The sequence below is a fragment of the Schistocerca gregaria genome, chromosome 5 (assembly GCF_023897955.1).
Source record: "Schistocerca gregaria isolate iqSchGreg1 chromosome 5, iqSchGreg1.2, whole genome shotgun sequence".
NCBI lineage: Eukaryota > Metazoa > Arthropoda > Insecta > Orthoptera > Acrididae > Schistocerca > Schistocerca gregaria.
Genome location: NC_064924.1, coordinates 546,183,431 through 546,204,402, shown reverse-complemented (window position 1 = coordinate 546,204,402; position 20,972 = coordinate 546,183,431). Strand labels below are relative to the sequence as shown.

The 20,972-nt window shown below is 45.2% G+C and overlaps 1 protein-coding gene across 1 annotated transcript in view; it reads left to right on the top strand.

The window, feature by feature from the left end:
* Positions 1–848: 848 nt before the first annotated feature.
* LOC126272301 (uncharacterized) overlaps positions 849–20,972 on the top strand; it is a 163,431-nt gene continuing 143,307 nt past the window's right edge. Inside the window, exon 1 of the mRNA XM_049975073.1 lies at positions 849–923. Coding sequence (XP_049831030.1) covers positions 871–923 — 53 coding nt within the window. The 5' untranslated portion in view covers positions 849–870. The remainder of the gene's footprint in view (positions 924–20,972) is intronic.

Below are 20,972 nucleotides of genomic sequence, written 5' to 3'. Positions count from 1 at the left end.
TTGCGTCTTTCTACTGGTGTACTAACAGTTCTCATTATAGTATAAAATGGAAAGAAATCACATTTTATTTGTATGTGGACTTGTTCAAGCGATGTTTTCTTTTTTTCATGAATTTTGGTTGTGCTGATTACTTTTACTGTAATAGTTGTATTTCTGTCCAACTCAAAAGCTCATTTGCGGAGCGCTGTGAGAAGCAAAGATTGGAAAATGACCAAACATAGTAAAATATGTTCACAGGATTTTTGGGAAGAGAACATAGACTGAACATTAGTTTCGTCAGTCCGTATTCAGGAAAATGCGGCATTATGAAAGTAGCCCTTTCTCATCACATACCTATCTCCTTAGTTATTCGAAGCTATTATCAAAAATAAAGATGAATTAACGACGCCAAATGTGACGTATTACTGGATCAAATACGTATGTAATCCAAGAAATACGTCTGAAAATGCCTTCCTCGCACTGTGTTGTTAATGAAAGCATTGTAACATTTACTATAGGGTATTTAAAACAGCTTTTGCGAGGCACAAGACAGAACTTAAGAACAAGAAGTAATCATAAACAGTGCAGTAGTCTGCTAATGTTTGGGGCATCCTATATGGCGGCACCAGCTTCAAAGGAACATACAGCGTAAACCTCTACAGCCATCTCATGACTGTGTCAGTTTATTATACCTCCAGATGCTTAACAATCCCAGATTTTCTGCCGTACATTTTACATAATGAACCTTAGTCTATCAGAAACCAGTTCTCTGGTAACCGCGAGATGCAGGTACAATCTCTGTAACTGTTTACATGCTATCTCTGGAGATAAAATTCCATAGTGGAGTTTTCCTTGTTGAAATATAATTATTTGTTTCTATAAAAAGTATAAATGGACGACAGATTAGTTAACCAGTACAATCGAAAGGTCTTAGTCAGTAACTGGTAAGTATCCATGAATATTTGTTGAATAATTTGGTTACTCCCAGATCATCTAGAACGGTAAAGTACCTACTGAGAAGTGTACGGGTTTTCACGTGGCGCTTTGTGTAATCGTAAAGGTTACACTGCGTTTGAAATATGTTCTGTAACAATATTGGAAAAAAATTGTTCGTGGCAAGTACTGGGCTACCGATCATCGCAACACGTCATGAACACACACGTAAATAAATAAACAGAATACCCGCATGCAACATCTGTGTCGGTACAGATCAAAGGGACATTGTTTGTGGTCTGTTACCACCAGATGTCACTATGCGGTGCTTGTGTTTGTTTATCCACTGTCACTTCAAAAAGTGCAGGAATTATTTGAGATGGGAATCACCTGTTGTCAAAAACCAAAGAGTAACAGCTTTGCTTGAAAGAAATTGCTTTTCTGAAATTGTTGCCTTTCTTTGAAATACCTCGCTCTATAACAGTTATCAGAATTTGAAAGTTGGACGGTGACGTGCTAGTGAAATGAACCGACACTGCAACTGTTTTTCAAACTCATTTCACACAGACGCTATTTCTGTCATGTCTTCTACAGTACCAGTCAACAACCTATTCTTCAAACAATCGAATGCACATGTATAAAACACCTTCAAACGTCTCATTACTTCACAAGTAAATTAATGTGTTAAGTATTTGATGCCAAGAAAATTAAGATAGAAAAGATTTGTAATGCTTAAATTTTGTTGTGTGTCGCTAAGTGCTTTCATTATAAAACAGCAGATGAGGACAGTCTGGATAATTTGCCTTACATTTTAAACAAAATCAAGTTTTTTACGCATCTAAATGTCTGCAAAGCTGTATCTACTGAACTATGTGTAGCACAATGATGTAATTTTGCAGATACAATCAGTGCTCTTTGTGGATACTGACTGCACACTAAGTTGCGAATATAGTCGGTAGATAGAAGTAATAAATTTAAACATCATGAGTGAAGCTGACTTTTTTCTGGATGTACAGCGAAAAGGTAGTAAGCAAATTAACTTTTTCCTTTCGTCATTTTATTTGGGATATCAGCGAGAAAAAGTTTCTTTAAGGGTTTGAAAATATGTTAAAAGTTTGTTGGAAGCTGCCAAATGCTCTCAATCCAACAATGACTACTACATATTTTTCTTTTTCTGCTTATCTCGTCAATTATAATTATTGCAGCAACACATATCATTAATTCATCCTCTTCACCTGTCACAGCGTTGCTCTGGATACGAATACACAATGTGAAATATTTGCTGCCATCTCACCATAGCAGACAATGAAAGTAAACATGCATAAATGGTTGTCATTTTTAATCTTGTTGGTGATTAAACCAAATTACCAACAAGATGTGAACCTAACATAGGCCATAGTCGTGAGAAGTGACAACGCTATGAAAGGACCTACTAGTGGTGCAGTGCTGCAATTAGGAAAATACAAACTATGATCGTTTTGATATGTTGTTGTGAGCTGTGGAACTAGGATTGTTCCGTTTTTCTGAATAACAGACCTAAAATTCAAGTACATTATAAGAAAGCACTGCAGTTCATCTTATTGATCTTTGAGCTAGCTTTTAAACCTCCTTATCTTCCTTTCTCCCTCATCAAGGATACGACGAAATTGCTTTCACATGAAAATGAATTATATGTGGACGTGCCAGCAATGCAGCTTTTGATGTAGCCACTGACAAACTGTTTCTCTGAGCTCTCCATTGTTCTTCATGAGACTAAAAATTCTTTATGGAGCAACACAGGGGTAAGTTATAGAAAACACGAAACAGACCATGTTGAACAGGTTTTCACAGGTTTCATAATGACAAAAATATTTCATCCACAGACTTAAGTTTAAAAAAGTTTTCCTCTTCTTCGTTGAGTAAGATGTTTAATTGCTGACATTCTTCAAACATCAAATCCTCGTCTATTCGAAGTTCATATAGAGAGTCATTCCCATGAATTCTGAAACTTAGAACTGTTTCCCTGTTGATGAAATTAGTCTGAAAGCTTTGTACACACTCTCCTCAAATGTATTATATATATTAAGAACAATGGCTTCTACATCAATTCAAAGTATATTTGGTGCTTTTTTGCGGCATTATTCAAAAGATACCAGTTACACGCAACTACAAGCAAGCTTGGATTTTCTTAGTGTAGCTCAACGTATTCACTTTTATTCTTTCCAAAATTAACTTTTCAACAGAAAAGTTGCTGATATTCTGTGGCAGTAAAGATGCTTTGTTGAACTCACTTTGGTACCTGCCACAATTGAGTCAGATCTTTCACTATCACTTCTACAATTTCTTCACGAGGAAAATTACTATCATTGGGAAGGTTTTAATGTGTTCATTGTTCGATACATCAGTGGGGTCACTGGCTCAGAGCGCCCTATCTTTGACTCTTTGTCTTCTCTCGACATGCAACTTGTGTTCTGCCATGTTTATTCTTTCTGTCTCAGTGTCTAATAAATGTATATACAATACTTAGTGCGTGTTATTGCCGACCACCCATACGTGATAACAACAGTGGTGATCCTGACATCGTCGTCGTGTGATCGCGAGTTATTTTGTGCTCGTTTTCGTCATTAACGAACTTCGTGTGCCAGCCCATATTATTGTTCTCACCACAATGGATCTAACAATGTCTTTCTGTTCTCGTGCCACGCACCCTATTTATTGTGCTTTCGACCATGAATGGTCTAGTGTACCTAATGCGCGTTTGGTTAAATTTGAACAGCCATGCCGGCGGCCAGCTAACTTTAACGGGCTCTATGTGGGCACCGTCTAGTGTGTCAGCACAACAACAGGCACAACATAGACAGTGCACATTGGCTTAACGACATCGTGAATGATCATCCAGTGAAAGACTTTGTGATTTACCCCTCATCTACGCAGTTACATATGGGTTGGTTTGACATGCAGATGAAGTTCCAGACCTGTGATTCGAACTTTTCTGTGCACAGGGTAGCAAAACTCTTATATGACTAGTGTTAGAACCCCCTGACCGCATGCCATCTCGGCGACGCTGGCCGCATCAACCGCGCCAGTATCTGTAATAGTTGCGCCGTGGTGGCACCACGACAGCCTTCCACCCATTTTCGTAACGGCACCGGCCGTTCTCCCAGCTCCGGTTTCCTGGTCAGCCCCCACCGTGGCTGTGCCGCAACCACCTTCTACATCTAAATCTACATGATTACTCTGCAATTCACATTTAAGTGCTTGGCAGAGAACCACAATCAGACTATCTCTCTACCATTCGACTCCCGAACAGCGCGCGGGAAAAACGAACATCTAAACCTTTCTGCTCGAGCTCTGATTTCTCTGATTTTATTTTGATGATCATTCCTACCTATGTAGGTTGGGCTCAACAAAATATTTTCGCATTCGAAAGAGAAAGTTGGTGACTGAAATTTCGTAAATAGATCTCGCCGTGACGAAAAACATCTTTGCTGTAATGACTTCCATCACAACTCGCATATCATATCTGCCACACTCTCTCCCCTATAACGTGATAATACAAAACGAGCTGCCCCTCTTTGCACCCTTTCGATGTCCTCTGTCAATCCTACCTGGTAAGGATCCCACACCGCGCAGCAATATTCTAACAGAGGACGAACGAGTGTAGTGTAAGCTGTCTCTTTAGTGGACTTGTTGCATCTTCTAAGTGTCCTGCTAATGAAACGCAACCTTTGGCTCGCCTTCCCCACAATATTATCTATGTGGTTTTTCCAACTGAAGTTGTTCATAATTTTAACACCCAGGTACTTAGTTCAACTGACAGCCTTGAGAATTGTACTATTTATCGAGTAATCGAATTCCAACGGATTTCTTTTGGAACTCATGTGGATCACCTGGATCACCTCACACTTTTCCTTATTTAGCGTCAACTGGCTCCAGCCACACCATACAGCAAACTTTTCTAAATCGCTTTGCAACTGATACTGGTTTTCGGATGACCTTACTAGACGGTAAATTACAGCATCATCTGCTAACAACCTAAGAAAATTGCTCAGATTCTCACCCAGGTCATTTATATAGATCAGGAACAGCAGAGGTCCCAGGACGCTTCCCTGGGGAACACCTGATATCACTTCAGTTTTACTGGATGATTTGCCGTCTATTACTACGATCTGCGACCTTCCTGACAGGAAATCACGAATCCAGTCGCACAACTGAGACGATACCCCACAGGTCCGCAGCTTGATTAGAAGTCGCTTGTGAGGAATGGTGTCAAAAGCTTTCCAGAAATCTAGAAATACGGAATCAACTTGAGATCCCCTGTCGGTAGCGGCCATTACTTAGTGCGAATAAAGAGCTAGCTGCGTTGCACAATAACGGTGTTTTCTGAAACCATGCTGATTATGTATCAATAGATTTTTCATTTCGAGGTGATTCATAATGTTTAAATACAGTATATGCTCCAAAACCCTACTGCAAACCGACGTCACTGATATAGGTCTGTAGTTTGATGGATTACTCGTACTACCCTTCTTAAACACTGGTGTGACCTGCGCAATTTTCCAATCTGTAGGTACAGATCTATTGGTGAGCCAGCGGTTGTATATGATTGTTAAGTAGGGAGCTATTGTATCAGCATAATCTGAAAGGAACCTAATTGGTATACAATCTGGACCTGAAGACTTGCCCGTATCAAGCGATTTGAGTTGCTTCGCAACCCCTATGGTATCTACTTCTAAGAAACTCATGCTAGCAGCTGTTCGTGTTTCAAATTCTGGAATATTCCATTTGTATTCCCTGGTGAAGGAATTTCTGGAAACTGCGTTCAATAACTCCACTTTAGCGGCACAGTTGTCGGCATCAGTACCATCTGCAGTGCGCAGCGAAGGTATTGACTGCGTCTTGCCGCTTGTGTGCTTTACATACGACCAGAATTTCTTCGGATTTTCTACCAAATTTCGAGACAATGTTTCGTTGTGGAACCTATTAAAGGCGTCTCGCATTGAAGTTCGTGCCAAATTTCGCGCATCTGTAAATTTTAGCCAATCTTCGGGATTTCGCGTTCTTCTAAACTTCGCATGCTTTTCCCATTGCCTCTGCAGCAGCGGTCGGACCTGTTTTGTGTACCATGGGGGATCAGTTCCATCTCTTACCAATTTATGAGGTATGAATCTCTCTATTGCTGTTGTTACTATATCTTTGAATTTGAGCCACATCTCGTCTACATTTGCATAGTCAGGTCAGAAGGAATTAAGATTGTCTCTTAGGAAAGCTTCTAGTGACACTTTATCCGTTTTTTTAAATAAAATTATTTTGTGTTTGTTTCTGGTGGATTTGGAAGAAACGGTATTGAGCCTAGCTACAACGACCTTGTGATCACTAATCCCTGTATCAGTCATGATGCTCTCTATTAGCTCTGGATTGTTTGTGGCTAAGAGGTCAAGTGTGTTTTTGCAACCATTTACAATTCGTGTGGGTTCGTGGACTAACTGCTAGAAATAATTTTCGGAGAAAGCATTTAGGACCTTCCGCCGGCTGTCGCAATAGCACCGACCGTTACAGTCACGCCGTGCTCTTCGTCAGAAATGCAGTTTGGACACACCATGCCGACTTTTGCACCAGCACCATCCACAACGTGCGCTGCATGTGGCCGCTTCCCCACGCAGACCTCGAGTGACGCTCCAGTCACCACTACTGCACTCTCAGTGTCGGAGGCATCCTGCTCTGCATGCACGGATCTCCACCTGCTGGTGCTGCCTCAACATATGTTACCCACCAAGTTTCTCAAGCTACCTGCTTTGCAAAAATATAACCCAAAGACTTGGTTCACCTTAGTGGATTACCTACTTGACATCCACAGCAATTTGAATGATGACACACGTTTTGTCTGCCTGGTGAACCACCTCTACTCTCATACGAACCTCATCAGTGACTTCGTTCCCTCAATGCCTACCTGCCCCAAATATTCGATGGCGAAAGCACTGCTCATCGAGCTCCTTTCCCACCCTCCAGCAGAAGCTATCCACCACATTATTCACGACGAACACCTTGACAACCGCATCCCTTCGCAGCTTTGGCTGCGTCTATGTGCATTAATCGATGCCGGACGGTGTGGCCGCGCGGTTCTAGGTGTTTCACTCTGGAACCGCGTGAATGCAGGTTCGAATCCTGCCTCAGGTATTGATGTGCGTGATGTCCTTAGGCTAATAAGTTTCAAATTGTTCTAAGTTTTATGGGACTGATGACCTGAGATGTAAAGTCCTGTAGTGCTCAGAGCCATTTGAACCATTTGAACCATTAATTGGTGATCAAGCATTGCCTGGCGCCGCGCTTTGGACATTGTGGATGTCTTTGGATCAGCAATTTCATCTACTGTCATGTGTCGCAGAGCCACTAGCGGTTTGTGTATGCATGCAGATCAGGCTTACGCTACCATTCGTCACTGACACCGCCTGTCTTGAACGAAGTCAGCACCTTCAGTTCCGCACCTAGCTGGCAGAGGCCAGAGTACTCGCCTCGGAGCCTCAGCTGCTAGTCAGGAGCTGCTACCTAGCAGCCTACAGGAGGTACTGCCAGTGGGCTCCCGACAGCCGCCGACCTCGCCGGAGCAGCAACCTGATCAGGTAACAGCCCTTACGCAGCCAGCTGTGGTTCTCTTCCGCACTGCCAAGCGGCATACCTGCTGTGCTGGTACTATGCTACTTATGGGGACGCTGCCCACAACTGCCATGCGCCTTGCACTTCCCAAACGAGACCGGTGGGCACGTTTAGGCACCAAATCCCACCACGTTCCATCACAGCACCTATCATCCAACACTGCACCATTCACTTCAACGACACGACGGCTCTAATCCACAGACATGTCATTGGGCACTCGCTTTCTCGTCAACACTGGCACTGATGTTAGCGTTATCCCAGCCAAGAACACTGGTGACACACTTTCACCTGCTAACTTCATCTTAATAATTGCCAATCATTCTCCTATTGTGGTCTATGGCTCCATCAAGATGTTGCTTCGCCTATCGCAGGTCCACACCTTCCCTTAGAGATTCCATGTTGCCAATGTGGATGAACCTGTGATTGTGTTGGATTTTATACAACATTACGAACTTTCACCACACCTGTAAGCAGCCGCACTCTGCCTCACATCTGACTCTGCTGTTCCATGCCCACACGAGTTCAGCACATCTTCGCTCTCTGCCTCCTTGGCTACGCTTTCTACATGTGCATCCCTGCTCATGTGCGTTACTAGACGGCTCTCTGATCTATGGGACGAGCGCTCACAAATCGATGAACTCTGCTGCACCCAGAATCATGCGTTACGCATCTGCATTGCCTGTGTTTCCGCTGGATTGTCACATGCATGGCGTACAATAAGTCGCCTATCTGCAGAACCGCAACGAGCTAAGAGGTCTGCCAGTCACGATTACCTACTTGTTTCACTTCAATTCCTATTCTCTTTCCTTGTGTTTCCTTTCCTTTTTAGTGCGCTTCTTCTCCTCTTGTTTTGCCTCTGTATGTAAGGATTTGGAACTGCGTCAGGTCTGTGTCTTTTAGCCGTTCTCCTTGTTCGCTGTCCATCTTCATCCCTTCACCACATGTGTTCCTGTTTCTATGCGTTTGGGCGCTGGTGACCAGGCTGTTTAGCGCCTGAAAACCTCAAACCACACACACACACACACACACACACACACACACACACACACACACGATGTGACCCAACACACGCCCCTGCTGCGCCTTCTTCCCAATCTGCATCTGTATCGAACATTCCTCTGACTGTTGTCATTTGCTCACTACCATGGATAAATCTACAAGAAGCATATATGTGCTCCACTCCTGTACTGTGTCTTCCATCACCGACCTCAGCCAATGTACCATCTACACCACCCCGGTTCAGTGAACAAACGTTGCCTGCAGACCCCTTCCTGACCCCTCTTGCCACCCTCTGATGGCGAATATCGGACATCAGTAATGGCATTTGACAGAGGATTCGCACCACAGACAGCCCACCTGTATAAGGCAAGGCGCCTTAATGCTTCCAGACTTCTGCACGCAGAGAAAATCATTCAGGATCTGTTGTCTTTGGGTGTACTCTACCCCTCCAGTAGTAACTAGTTGTCATCTATTCACCTTGTTCCTAAAAAGTATGACACTTTATGCATGTGCGGGGACTACAGGCCCCTTAATGCTCGCACCTTTATCGATTACTACCCAATTCCTCATATCCAGAATTTCACGTAATTACTAAATGGTTCTAAGTTTTTTTCTGTTTTAGATTGTTCCAAAGTGTACCATCAAATCCCTATTCATTCATCATCCCTATGCCACCATCACACCCTTCGTCCTTTTTGAATACTGTTACATGACTTACAGATTGAATAATGTGGGGCAGACATGGCAGCGGTTCATTTGATTCTATTTTGCTACATCTACCATTTGGTTACGCTTACTTAGATGATATAGTGATCTTTTCCTCCTTTGCTGATGAGTGTCAAATTCACCTCGATGCAGTCTATTTGGCCCTCGCTGCCAACAGCATGGTGATCAATCATGATAAATGTCTACTGTGTTCCACATCAGTTACCTTTCAAGGTCATACTGTCTCTGCTAATGGCCTCCGACAGACGAGTTCTCTTGTCAAAACCATACTTGATCTTCCTCTTCCTGAGGATTATAGTCAGCTTCATCTTTTTCTGGGTATGGCAAACTTTTACCACCAACATATTCCTCAAGCTGTCTCTGTCCAAATGACCTTCACTGATGCCCTCTCTGGTACAAACATCATGGGGAAACGCAAGTTGGACTGGACCAAACCCATGCTCGACACCTTCGGTAATCTGAAAATTGCCCTCGCAAAAGCCATTACACTCGCCCATCTCGACCCTGAGGCCTATGTTTCGATCACGACGGTTGGCAGTGACTCAGCTGTGGGCGCTGTTTTACAACAGCACATTGCCAACTCAAGGCAACCGCTCTTGCTTCTTTTCCAAGAAACTGACTAAGAGCCAGTGTCAGTGGTCAGCCTTCGACTGTGAGCTCCTCTCTGTATATGAGGTGATTAAACATTTCCATAGTGACCATGAGGGGCGACCTTTCACGATCTACAAAAATCACAAGCCACTTGTGGGCGCTATTCATAACCCAGCTAAGGACCTTCCACCGAAGAGTTTCTGCGATATGGACTACATCTGTCAACACTCTTCTGATGCATGCTATATCCATGATGCAGAGAATGTTGTGGCAGACCTTCTTTCCCGCATCTGCATGCTAACTGCACTGCTGAATCTGGATGAGCTCGCCTAACTTCAGGCCAAAGACGAGGATATACAGCGAATATTATCAGACAATGAGTCATTGCTCTCTATCCTGCCCCATATCCTACATAGGTCGACGATCATGTCCTTTGTGACACCTCTCGGGCACTCCCCACCCCATGGTTCCTACCGCCCTTCGTCATAGGGTCTTTACTGCTTTGCACGGTTTGACCCACCCTGGAGCGTGAGCATTGACGTGGCTGGTTACTAAGAGCTTTGCCTGGCGCAGTGTGAAGTACAACTGCCGCACTTGGACACGCGTGTGTGTCCTGTGTCAGCTCAGCAAGGTTGGCAGGCATGTTCAGCGTCCATTAGGCAAGTTTGACATTCCAAAGAGATGCCTTCGGCACGTCCACATAGACGTCGTTGGCCCCGTCCCCTCTCCATGGGTTAGAGATACATGTTATCGATCGTCAGCTGTGTGACCCGCTGGGTCGAGGTAGTCCCTCTTATTGACATCACAGCCAAGACCACCGTTCATTCTTTCGTCTCGGCGTGGGTTGGTCGTTTCTGCTGTCCCCAGTCTCTTATGACTGATCAAGGACGACAGTTCGAGTCCGTTCTTTTTACATGTCTGTGCGAACTCTGCAGTGTTGCCAAATTTCACACCACAGCTTATCACCTGAAGGCAAATGGCCTGATAGAATGGTGGCACCGCACACTCAAGGCCATGCTTATTTGCATTGGCAGCTTATCGTCCAAGCCCCTCCCTTGTGTCCTGCTGGGCATTCACTTGGTCCATAAAGAAGAAACGCGCATCACTCGCCGATATTCTATGCGGTGAATCCCTCCCCCCTCCCACAGAATTCGCAGAGGATTCACTGTCAGCCAATACCATGGAACTTCCTGCTCTGGTTGAACGGGTTTATGCACACATCGCACCCCTCTGCATCCCCCTTCCACGCCCTCACTCCACACTGCCTGTGTTTGCCCATAAGGACCTTGCTTTGCGTGAATTTGTGATGTTGCACAATGACACCGTGCGAGCGGCCTTGCAGCCTCCTTATTCAGGCCCTCACCATGTGTTACTTTGGTGTGCATACATGTTTGTAATCCACCTACATGGGCGACCACAGACTGTGTCTGTTAATTGTGTGAAACTGGCGTGGCCACTCACTGATCTTCCTCCTGATGCTGCCGACCTGATTCCTGACACTGCTGCCCTGCTTCCTGATGCTGCCGACCTGCCTTCGACTGACGTCTCACCTCCTGCACGACCGTTGGGCGCATGGGACTCTTGCAGCACAGTTTCCGAAGTGCATACTTCTCGCGCTGGCTGCCATCTAAAACCACCACGCTGGCAAGAAGATTATGAATTCGAGTGGTGAAGCATCCCTCCACCGTGCTTTGCGCGACCGGGGGTGGGAGCTCTGTGGTGTGTCTGGTGCAGAGCGCCCTATCTTTGAGTCTCATCTCTTTGAACTGCTTTTGTTCTTTGTCTTCTCTCGGCACACAGCTTGTGTACTGCCATGTTTGTTCTTCCTGTCTCAGTGTTTAATAAATGTTTATATGATACTTAATGTGTGTTATTACTGATCACCCACACATGGTAACCACACATCTGAAGAAACAGAATAAAAAAAGGAATGCTCAGTTGCTTAATTGTTTGCTCTTGTAAATACTAACGCAGTACTAACGAAATAATTTTTGTTGCCTTTGTGAATCCCATAGAGTATACATGTCTATGGAAAGTGCGTAGCCTACTGCAAACGGGGCTAGTCACATGACGATGCTGCTTAGCTACAAATTGTAATAGTAAAGAGATTTTAAATATTACACTTACTTGCCTTGTTTTATATGTGTTTCTGCATGTTTGGGTTTTACCAGTATTGTCCTTGTTACATATGTAAAGAGAAGTATGTAAAAAGAGGACCAGTTACCTTTCATAGGTATGTTCGACAAATGTATAACTTTACATGTAATTCTGATGTGATATACTTTATACGTTGAAAAATATTGGGACAGTGTATTATGAAGTCTTGTACTACAGAGATAATTTCTGCGATTTTATGGCCATGTACTTAACAGACAACTGCTAGATAAATTTGGAAGTGTGTCTGAGTAAACTGGCAGTCAGTGTATACATATCAGTGCTATGTTCGTGTGCATATAAAATTTATACATAACAATCTAATTTATTTCCTTCAATTTATGCAGGTTCCCAAACTCTTGTGAGTAATTAAGTATTTCTTCATGAGACAGTTTCCCATTCAGTGTCAATCGTAACGCAATTAATTAGAACAAATTCATCAGCAACAATAGGTCTAATAGAAAACATAAAGAAAATATTGTTGGCTCTCACTTCTTTCATAACTCCAAAATTCAAACATTGACTTGTAATTTTTTTTGTGCCTGATGTATGGTTTCACTTTTATGAAGATATATCGGAAAATGTTATGGATATTGTACTTATCTGTAAAAATCAGAAGAACACAGACAGAAAAATGGAAAATAATAATTGACAAGCAGGTGGTGCAAATCGCTTATAGTGTTTGCCGAAACAATTTCATGGAACAAAATAAATAAAGTGGAATTTGAGCTATGACACTATGGCAAAATGCCCAATACCATTATTCTTCAGATCTTCAAGCCAGCTTCAGTTCTGGTAACACGTTGCTAGGATATCTGTAAAATGTGAATACAAAGTTTCTCTGTGTTTGTGGAAGAGATCTACATGTTGCAGCGAAGTTAAAAAATGGTTCAAATGGCTCTGAGCACTATAGGACTTAACATCTGTGGTCATCAGTCCCCTAGAACTTAGAACTACTTAAACCTAACTAACCTAAGGACATCACACACATCCATGCCCGAGGCAGGATTCGAACCTGCGACCATAGCAGTCGCACAGTTCCAGACTGAGAGCCTAGAACCGCTCTGTCACCACAGCTGGCGGCAGCAGCGAAGTATTAACGCTCAAAATACGCTAACAAGTATAGGTCCCCAATGGTGCCATCGACTTCCTCCAACCACCTATATGGTGGTGTAGGTAAAGGACCCAGGTATCGCACCCTGAAGCCTCTCGTTTACAAATAAAAGCGAAAAAAACCATTTAACATGTTCCACTAGAGCATTAATTGCTGTCATATCATAACGGATACCGCAACAGATGAAAAAAACTGAAGATGGCGGGTTTTCTCGATATTTTTCCTCCAGTTGTCTGCTTCGAATGCAATTTTTTCAAATTTTTTAATTCTTTGCAAGTCATTTTAACCGTTGTATTAACTTTTTTATTTGTTCTCATTTCTCCGTTGGGCTCAAAATCAATAGTGCATTTGCAGTTATATTTATAGCGGACGAGGAAATCCGAAAATTAACAGATATAGTATGTAAAGGCTGACCCCATCATACAAACCCCCTTCATCAGTCTGTGCCGCCTCTGGCGTAAAGCGCCATATCTTGGTACTCGATCATCTTTGATTTATCTTTTCCTGTGCCACTTGGCACACTACATTTGTACAGCCATGATGTATACTCTTTCTTATGTGTTTAAATGAATGTAGATTCGACATATAAAGTGTGTTATTACCGATCTACGATATGCAATATCCACAGTGGTGACCCCGACTTTGTGCTTCTTTTCATCATTAACGGACTTTGTATGCTGGCCCACATTGTCTTTGGAACAATGGACCTACCAGTGTCTTTCTGTGCTAGTGCCTCGCATCCTATTCATTGTGCTTGCGTATTTACAAGTGTACCTAATGAGGCGGTCACTTAACAATAACCAGCCCAACATGGCCTGTGTCGAGTGTAACTACGCAGCAACAGCTGGTACACGGACAGTGCACGCCACTTAGTGACATTCTGAACGATAATTGAGTGAACGACGTTGTGGTTCACCCCTCAGCTATGCAGTCTCCATCAGTTTGGTTTGATGTGACAACAAAGGTCGAGAACTGTAATGCGAATGTTCAAGTGCATGGGATCACACATTCTAATATGCCTGACGTCATAACACCCCCGCCCCCCACCCAACCCCCCCCACCCCTGCCCGCCATCTTGGCGGCGCCAGTTTCTGCGATCATCGCTCCATGGTCACACCTCAATCATCTTCCACCCACTTTCGTAATGCCACCGTCCGTTCCTCCCATGCCAGTTACCGGATCAGCTGCTCCCCCGTGGGTGCAGGCTGCATTGGAACTGCCTCCTGTCCGCTGTTGCAGCAGCACTGGCTGTTACACCCGTGCCGCATTCGCAGTTGGGTCTGCAGTTAGGACACATCATGCCATCGATTGCATCGTCTCACTTCACATCATATGCTGCTTGCGGCTGCCCCTTCATGCAGACCTCGGGCGATGCACCATCCAGCACTACTGTACTCCCAGTGTCTGGTTCTTCATACCCCTCTCAAAACAGATCTTTGCCTCCCAGTGCTGCATCAACTTGTGTTACCCATCAGATTTTTCAAGCTGCCCGCTTTCCAAAAGGACAACCCTAACACTTCGTTCACATTGGTGGATCACCTACTGGGTATCCACGGGATTTCGGATGATGACACATGTTTCGTCTGCCTGGTGAGCCACCCCCATGATCATCCAGATCTTATCAATTATCTGCCCCTCTCACTGCTCACCTCACCCAAGTTTTTAACAGTGAAAATTTTGCTCATTGAATGCCTCTCTCGCCCGCCAGTGGAGGCTATCCACCACATCATCCATGACGAGCACCTCGATGACCGCACACCTTCGCAGCTTTGGCGGCGCCATCGTGCATTAATTGATAATCAAGCTCCACCAGTTGCCATGCTTCGGATTTTGTGGATGGTCAAACTTCCGTCAGATCTAAAACTTCACCTGCTATCTCACGTCATGGACCCTCACAAGGTTCGCCTAAGCATGGCCAATCGGGCCTATGCAATCATTCGTCACCAACATCACCCGTCACAGACGACAACCCCATCGCCATCAGTTGGCACACCTGCACCTCTGGTTCCACGCTTTGCCAGCAGAGGCCAATGCACTCGCCTCAGCACCTCACCAGCCTGTCAGTTATCGATAACTATCCCATACCTCGTATCCAGGATTTCATGCAATTACTGCAAGACTCAAAGTTCTTCTCTGTGTGAGATTGTTCCAAGGCGTATCGCCAAATTCCCATGCACCCCTCGGAAATTCCGAAGACGGCCATCATCACACCCCTCGTCCTATTTGAATACTGTTACATGTCTTACAGCTTGAAAAATGCTGCACAGACGTGGCAACAGTTCATTGATTCCCTTTTGCTACCTCTGCCTTTCGCTTTTTCTTGTGTGGATGACATCTTCACTTTTTCCTTGTCTGCTGAGGAGCACCAGTCTCACCTTGATGCAGCCAACGGCACGGTGATCAGCCACAATAAATCTCATCTCTGTTCTACATCAGTTACTTTCCTAGGCCATACTGTTTCGGCCGACGGCCTCCGCCCAACGGATTCTCGTGTCGAAACCATTCTTGCACTGCCTCTTCCTGAAGATTATGACCAACTCTGTCGTTTTCTGGGTATGGCAAACTTTTATCGACGCGATATCCCTCAGGCTACCTCCGTCCAATCGGCCCTTACCGATGCCCTCTCCAGTAAAAATCGACGAGGAAACGGAATTTGGACTGGACTAAACACATGCTCGATGCATTTGATAGTCTGAAAACTATCTTCGCAAAAGCCATCATTCTCGCCCACCCTGATCCTGTGGCCCGTGTTTCTATTACAACTGACGCAAGCAAGTCAGCTGTGGGCGCTGTTTTACGACAGCACACCACCGAGTCCACCCATCCGCTCCGTGTCTTTTAAAAAAAACTATCCTGGAGTCAATGTAAATGGTTGGCTTTCGACTCCGAGCTTCTCGCGGTTTATGAGGCAATCAAACACTTCTGAAGCGATGTTGAGGGGCACCCTTTCACTATCCACACGGGCCACAAATCTCTCGTGACCTCCCCTCCCTTCTTTCTCTCTCTTGCTCCATTGTCGTTGTTTTCTTCTTTCCTCCTCGGCTGTCCAAACACTCTTCCCTCTTCCTTCGTCATACCAAGGCTATATCAGTGTTTTCGACAAAAGGGAGAGAGAAGGATGGCACATATGTGGTTGATCACTATGTGTGAGTGTCAACCTTACCTCCATTTTGGGAAGAATGATGACTAAAGCTGAAACATTTCTCTAAAATGGTAAGCGCTCTCTTTTTCAAAAGGTGAAAATTGTAGTGTAGACTATAATTTTTTTCGATCTACTAAATTGAAGGAACACGACACAGTTTATTAAGTTTCAACCTCGGATGAAGTTTATTGATCCCAAGGAGCTGAAACAAAACTCATCCGTTCCAAATGTCATTCACAAAGAGAGTCATTAGTTTTCTGGTGCGCGTGTAGTGGTAATTCAATTACAATCTGTTTATTGGTTGCTAACCAATGTATCAATCAGTCGACTATTCCGTGATTAATGTATGTCGTATTCAAACAGTGAATATATGTCGTATTCAAGCAGTAAATCTAACCCCATTTACTGTAAACTCCAAGAACGATTACTATAACCTCCAATAATTCTTTAATAGTTATTACCAAGTTAATGTCAAGAAATTACGGGGAGGATCAGTTAATCCTTCACGCGACTATAGCGCGTGATTGCCTTCCGCTTATCAAACTTCGCGCCCTTATCTCAAAGTCTGTGCGCGATCTGTTTATAACAAAGTTTGGCCATGGCTCTCTAGAATGTTTTCCATACCAACTCCAGATTATGGATTATCAGTTTTAGGTCAATTCTTTAAACTTAAAGAGGACCCACACTCGATTACAACTTGTCTGCGCACTTGTGTGACTCAGAAGTCATCTTCTTCAAAGAAAAAAAAAAAGAAAAAAAACATTAATAACGAAACATTGTGATCTGCTATGTCAAAAAAAGCTCATTACCTATTGATTCTTATACAGTGTCAATCGTTCAGCAAAGATAGCACTACAAAAAAATCTCAACTTTAGATAACATCACGCATTACTACCTGTTTTGACTCTCCTACCCTTACGTGACACAAAGTAAAAAAATGGTTCAAATGGCTCTGAGAACTATGGGACTCAACTGCTGTGGTCATCAGTCCCCTAGAACTTAGAACTACTTAAACCTAACTAACCTAAGGACATCACACACATCCATGCCCGAGGCAGGATTCGAACCTGCGACCGTAGCAGTCGCACGGTTCCGGACTGCGCGCCTAGAACCCCGAGACCACCGCGACCGGCGACACAAAGTATATCTGACTTTAATGGACATCCCAATAAGATTATTGCTTAAAGATTTTGTGAGCTACTCGGACGATTACCCATGTAATGCTACAATGCAATACACAACCTGGCGAAGGACCTTCTGCCCCGATGCTTCTGGCACATGGACTATATTTGCCAACATTCCTCAGATGCTTGTTACATCTGTGGTGCAGAAAATGTTGTAACTGATTATCTATCTCGCATCTTGGTACTTACCGCACCCTTGAACTTAAAAGACATCACCTGACTCCAGACTGAAGACATCAATACACAGAGATTAGTTTCAGATGACAAGTTTACACTCACTATCCAACATCTTGTTCTTAATGGGTTGACAGCCCCGGTCTTATGCGACGTTTCTACAGGCTCTCCCTGCCTCTTGGTGACATTTGCTCTTCAGTTAGGATATTCAATGCTTTACACAATTTGTCCCACCCTGGAATGTGGGTTACGATGAGACTAGTCAATGAACATTTCGTCTGGCCTGGCGTGCGGCATGATTGCTGCACCTGGACCCACAAGTAGGCACACACACGCAGCCACCTTTAGGCCAGTTCAACGTCCAATAGGGTCGCCTTTGGCATCTCCACATTGATGTGATCGGTCTTCTCCCCCCTTCTGAGGGTTACAAATACATATTACACTCCTCGAAATTGAAATAAGAACACCGTGAATTCATTGTCCCAGGAAGGGGAAACTTTATTGACACATTCCTGGGGTCAGATACATCACATGATCACACTGACAGAACTACAGGCACATAGACACAGGCAACAGAGCATGCACAATGTCGGCACTAGTACAGTGTATATCCACCTTTCGCAGCAATGCAGGCTGCTATTCTCCCATGGAGACGATCGTAGAGATGCTGGATGTAGTCCTGTGGAACGGCTTGCCATGCCATTTCCACCTGGCGCCTCAGTTGGACCAGCGTTCGTGCTGGACGTGCAGACCGCGTGAGACGACGCTTCATCCAGTCCCAAACATGCTCAATGGGGGACAGATCCGGAGATCTTGCTGGCCAGGGTAGTTAACTTACACCTTCTAGAGCACATTGGGTGGCACGGGATACATGCGGACGTGCATTGTCCTGTTGGAACAGCAAGTTCCCTTGCCGGTCTGGGAATGGTAGAACGATGGGTTCTGTGACGGTTTGGATGTACCGTGCACTATTCAGTGTCCCCTCGACGATCACCAGAGTTGTACGGCCAGTGTAGGAGATCGGTCCCCACACCATGACGCCGGGTGTTGGCCCTGTGTGCCTCGGTCGTATGCAGTCCTGATTGTGGCGCTCACCTGCACAGCGCCAAACACGCATACGACCATCATTGGCACCAAGGCAGAAGCGACTCTCATCGCTGAAGACGACACGTCTCCATTCGTCCCTCCATTCACGCCTGTCGCGACACCACTGTAGGCGGGCTGCACGATGTTGGGGCGTGAGCGGAAGACGGCCTAACGGTGTGCGGGACCGTAGCCCAGCTTCATGGAGACGGTTGCGAATGGTCCTCGCCGATACCCCAGGAGCAACAGTGTCCCTAATTTTCTGGGAAGTGGCGGTGCGGTCCCCTACGGCACTGCGTAGGATCCTATGGTCTTGGCGTGCATCCGTGCGTCGCTGCGGTCCGGTCCCAGGTCGACGGGCACGTGCACCTTCCGCCGACCACTGGCGACAACATCGATGTACTGTGGAGACCTCACGCCCCACGTGTTGAGCAATTCGGTGGTACGTCCACCCGGCCTCCCGCATGCCCACTATACGCCCTCGCTCAAAGTCCGTCAACTGCACATACTTTTCACATCCACGCTGTCGCGGCATGCTACCAGTGTTAAAGACTGCGATGGAGCTCCGTATGCCACGGCAAACTGTCTGACACTGACGGCGGCGGTGCACAAATGCTGCGCAGCTAGCGCCATTCGACGGCCAACACCGCGGTTCCTGGTGTGTCCGCTGTGCCGTGCGTGTGATCATTGCTTGTACAGCCCTCTCGCAGTGTCCGGAGCAAGTATGGTGGGTCTGACACACCGGTGTCAATGTGTTCTTTTTTCCATTTCCAGGAGTGTATCTATGATCGACCCTGTAACTTGTTGGGTTGAGGTGGTCCCTCTTATTGACATAACAGCAGAGGCCATAGCTCACGCTTTCTTCTCCACGTGGGAAATGAGATTTGGCTGCCCACTTTCAGTCCTTACTGATCAGGGATGACAATTTGAGTCCACGCTCTTTGCTCAACTGTGCAAGCTGTGCGATGTAGCAAAATTCCACACTATAGCCTATCACCCACAAGCAAACGGCCTGGATGAGCGATGGCACTGAACTCTAAAAACTGCACTCATGTGCCACGGTGGGCTATGGTCAGAGGCACATCCTTGGGTCTTACTCAGCATCCGTTCTGCCCACAAGGAGGACCTGAATGCTTCACTGGCGGAGATCCTATACGGAGAGCCCCTCCTCCTGCCAGTAGAATTAGTGGAGGACGCATCGCTGGCCGGCGCCATCGACCTTCTAGCCCTTGTAGAATGGGTGCGGGCGCATGTTGCTCTCCTACAATCATCCCCACCTCGCCCTCCACCGGTGTTTGTTCACAAAGACTTGGCATCATATGAATTTGTGATGCTGCGCGATGACTCTGTGTGTGTGGCCTTGCAATCACATTACTTGGGCCCGCACTGCGTCTTATGTCACAGAGTGAATACTTTTGTAATACATCTCAATGGACGACCTCATACGGTTTCTGTTAACCGCTTAAAACCTGCGTGGTCCCTCTGCAAAACGCATTGCGACGCTTCCGATCTACCTGCCATGGTCACCGCCACGCCTGCTGACACTGCCGACGTGACCTCGAGCGACGTTCCGCCACCTATGCAACAGGCTGACACACGTGACCCTGTCTGCGCGGTTTCCGAGGACACCACCTTCCACCATCAACCGCCACGCTGGCACGAAGATTTGGGTTCAATTTAGATAGTTTCCTTCGGCCGTGCACTGCATTGCCGGGTGGTGGGGGGGCTGGGGGGTGGGGCTCTGTGGCTCCTCTGGCGTAAAGCACCATATATTTGATTTGGACTCGATCATCTTTGATTTATCTTTGTCTGTGCTTATTTGGCGCGCTTCGTTTGTAGAGCCATGTTGAATTTGGTTTCTTATATGTTTAAATAAATGTATATTCGACATCTAAAGTATGTTATTAGTGCTCTATGACACGTAGTTTCCACAAGTCTCTCTGATTAAAATGAGGTCATCTTCCTGAATAGTAACACTGTCCAGCATCAGTCGAATTGTTTCCTGTGTTATTCGCTCACCCGTCATTATTGCGTTTGCATTTACAAAGTCGGAGGAGTTTTCAAAAACGAGAGATCTATCGTTGTAAACAGACAATGCATAGCGTAAGGCGTTCATGAAAGTTCTCCTCGTAATTCATCAAATTCCTCCTTTCTTTCGTCATGACATTTGCTGGCTGATTAATTTGAGTTGTCAGACTTTTAAATGCCGCACACTTACAAAACAAATGCAACAGGAAAACGCAAAAAAAAGAACTAAGTT